Source organism: Anarrhichthys ocellatus, unplaced genomic scaffold (genome assembly GCF_004355925.1).
Source record: "Anarrhichthys ocellatus isolate YVR2014 unplaced genomic scaffold, GSC_Weel_1.0 scaffold2241, whole genome shotgun sequence".
In the NCBI taxonomy this organism is placed as follows: Eukaryota; Metazoa; Chordata; class Actinopteri; order Perciformes; family Anarhichadidae; genus Anarrhichthys; species Anarrhichthys ocellatus.
Window position 1 is genome coordinate 1 of NW_022282215.1, and position 3,120 is coordinate 3,120.

At 38.2% G+C, this 3,120-nt stretch overlaps 1 protein-coding gene across 1 annotated transcript; it reads left to right on the plus strand.

Annotated features, from left to right (window-relative positions):
* The first annotated feature begins 6 nt into the window (after positions 1-6).
* On the plus strand, positions 7-2,613 carry LOC116378222 (hydroperoxide isomerase ALOXE3-like). Its single transcript, XM_031840056.1, has 5 exons — positions 7-88; positions 209-330; positions 457-557; positions 797-967; positions 1,876-2,613. Exons 3-5 carry the CDS (start codon positions 507-509, stop codon positions 2,053-2,055), a joined length of 402 nt encoding a protein of 133 aa, XP_031695916.1. The 5' UTR covers positions 7-88; positions 209-330; positions 457-506; the 3' UTR covers positions 2,056-2,613.
* The last annotated feature ends 507 nt before the right edge of the window (positions 2,614-3,120 follow it).

Below are 3,120 nucleotides of genomic sequence, written 5' to 3' on the forward strand. Positions count from 1 at the left end.
CAGAGAACATCACTGCACGAGGACTGGAATCCATCCCCAACTTCTACTACAGAGATGATGGCCTGAAGCTGTGGAACATCATCAACAGGTTATCTTTCAATAAATATCACATCTGTCCAGACCGATTTATTCTACAAGCAACAGCTGAGAGTCTTTCAGTCTTGTTCACATACAAACATTTTAAATCTAATTATTTTGTGTTCACTAGGTTTGTGAAGGCAGTAGTGGAGTACTACTATCCCTCAGACAGTGATGTACGTAAAGACACCGAGCTGCAGGAATGGATCAGTGAGATATTCACACATGGCTTCTTAGGAAACACAGCCTCAGGTATTTAACCCATGCTGTGACGTCATTTGTAAACACAAGATATATAAAATCTTAATAGTAGCCTTTAATATTTAACGAAGATAAGGATTGCCAATAATTAACTCACAGTAATTGTGCTACCAACAGGGTTTCCAGCAAGCTTTCATACTGTCGAGGAGGTGATCAAATTCATCACCATGCTGATCTTCACAGTGACGGGTCAACATGCTGCTGTAAACAATGGACAGGTAATTAGTTGGGACAATGGAATATGTATTGATGTTTGATCAAGTATAAGTTTGTTTTAACAATTCAAATGTATGAACATTTGGCAGGTCTGCAATCTGGTTATTATTCATTCCATTTCTTTCTTTCTTCCCAATGTAGATTTACATCATAATTTATGTAATGTTTGACATTAAAATAAGTTTACAGAATTTGTTTTCCATCGAAGTTGTTACATATTGAAATGTCTCTTATAACTTAGTTCGACTTCTACTCCTGGGGGCCAAATGAGTCACTCCTGCTGATGAAACCTCCTCCGACCACTAAGGGGCAGTCAAGCATGAAGACTATTTTGGAGACCCTCCCAGATGTTGGCGACACAGTCAGCTTTGCAGCAATGGTTTGGCTACTTTCAGCGAAGTACACTGACGAGGTAGGTTTGGTGATGATTAGGGGTGGGGGAAAAAATCGATACAGCATAGTAACGCGATATTTTGCGTGGCGATATTGTATCGATACATGGACGCCAAGTATCGATCTTTTATTATATAAACTATTAAAAACAGAAAATTTTTATTTATTTTTTTTTTTAGAAAAATCAAATCAATTACTTTTTCAGTCCACTAAATGGTGCTGAGTTATTTTCTGGTGAGGTCAGCAAAGGTCCCGGGTCAGTGTGATTGGTAGGAAGTTGGTCAAAACAAAGATAGAGACATCTGGCCTCACAACGGGGGTTAAATCTGCCAACAGTAGCCAGGCTCATGGGGAGAGTGCAGCGCATAACTGTCCCTCTGCCCTTGACGTCCACGCATCGCAAGTTATACTGAGTTATATAACTCTTATATCCTAATTATATAAGTTATAGTTCATATACTGAGTTCACACATTTGCATTTAGTTAAGTTGGACTATGTAGTAATACAAACAGTTCAGTTTGTCAGGTGCATGCAATATTTATGACATTGTTGGTCAGTCTGTCTGCTTGACAATCCTATTTTGCTGCAATAAAAATGATTGAAGTGAGATGAACAGACTGAAAACTTTATCTTATTAGATAAAACATGTTGACACAGTTTTCCTTTGGGGACATAATTTGAAGTTGAAAAAAGTAATAAATCGCAATAAATCGCAGTATCGTGATAATATCGCAGTATCGTGATAATATCGTATCGTGACCCAAGTATCGCGATAATATCGTATCGCGGGATCTCTGGTGATTCGCACCCCTAGTGATGATAAACATTCATTATAGCTCGTCCACATTTGAAGTGTTTAAAATAAATCGCACCAAGCACAATACTGTGTCAATCTGATTTACTGTTTCATTTTGTGCTTTTGGCAGGTTCTCATGGGTTCATACCCCGATGAACGATTCCAAGAGCCTGCTCCAAAGCAGATGATGAAGAAATTCCAAGCAGAGTTGTCCGACCTCACTGAAGCAATTTCAACAAGAAACTTGCAGCTTGAAATACCCTACATATACATGAAGCCTTCTGAGATCGAGAACAGTATCGCTATTTAGCTCAGCCTGATAAGCCTTTTTTATCTCTCTGTATTAGGCAACAATATCAATACCTTTTTAACACCTGTCTTGCATGCTGGGTTGTGGGTTAAACTCTGGAAGACTATACTCTAGGCTGTATCATGTTAAGTCAGCCTATGATAGGGTACCTGTATCTTGAATTATGTTTTACATAGACATATGTTGAGAAATACCCTAAATGAGTGTGTCGGTGACTGTAATTTGTGTTAGATGTACAGAGTCACAAAAACGTGTAAAAGGATCAGAGACAGGAGCCAACCAATCCCAATTTAGGTCCCCTGTAAAAAATACAGCTCATTGTAATTCACTGTAGACTAAAGATTGTTAACAGTGAACACAATGTATCTTTTGGTGCAGAAGGAAGTCTCTCGCATCCCACAATTGTGATAATGCTACACTGTAATGAATTGCTGGAAGGGGGGTGAATTTGACTATGAGAGTAATCTGTGAAAAGTAATACTTTGGATTTGTTGAACTTGTTTAATGTTGGCTTGTGCTTATTAAAACACTTCCCGCTGGGTTGCAACTTCAATTCGCCGTCTCTTCTCGTCATTTTGCCACAACAATTTTCAACGSCATCTTRCAGTATTTCATAATAACTGTAACATACAGTTAAATGTTCATCCCTCACATGTAAATTAACAGTCAATTCTGTCAATTAACAATAACAGCATACTACTGTAATTTATCAGCATAACACTATTTTCTGTGAAGTGGTGGAAATACGCTTCACTATACAAGTTCAGTGAATCACAATCCATCTACATCGTACTGTCTATTTTAGGTTAATGTACCTGTAATGACGATAGAATATTTTTTATTATTCAAACTGTTCATTGCCTAAAAATTGTTTTTGAGTGACAAGATGTGACCGACTGCTCCTGAACGTGACTTTGGAGCACAGCTTCAGTTCATCCTTCTGAGCACAGCCATGTGGAGATCAACCGAGGAGCCGAGGTAAAGCTTATCACCCGAAATTCAAAGTCTCCAGTATTGTTTTGTCTTCATGATTATTGAACTGTTAACATGTAAGTGTCAGGATCC

Bases quoted from the DNA above. Each gene is read 5' to 3' on its own strand.
- LOC116378222 (XM_031840056.1), top strand. From the start codon at position 507: ATGCTGATCTTCACAGTGACGGGTCAACATGCTGCTGTAAACAATGGA. The intron at 558-796 runs GTAATTAGTTGG...CTTATAACTTAG, and splicing joins CTGCTGTAAACAATGGACAG to TTCGACTTCTACTCCTGGGG. The intron at 968-1,875 runs GTAGGTTTGGTG...TGCTTTTGGCAG, and splicing joins CAGCGAAGTACACTGACGAG to GTTCTCATGGGTTCATACCC.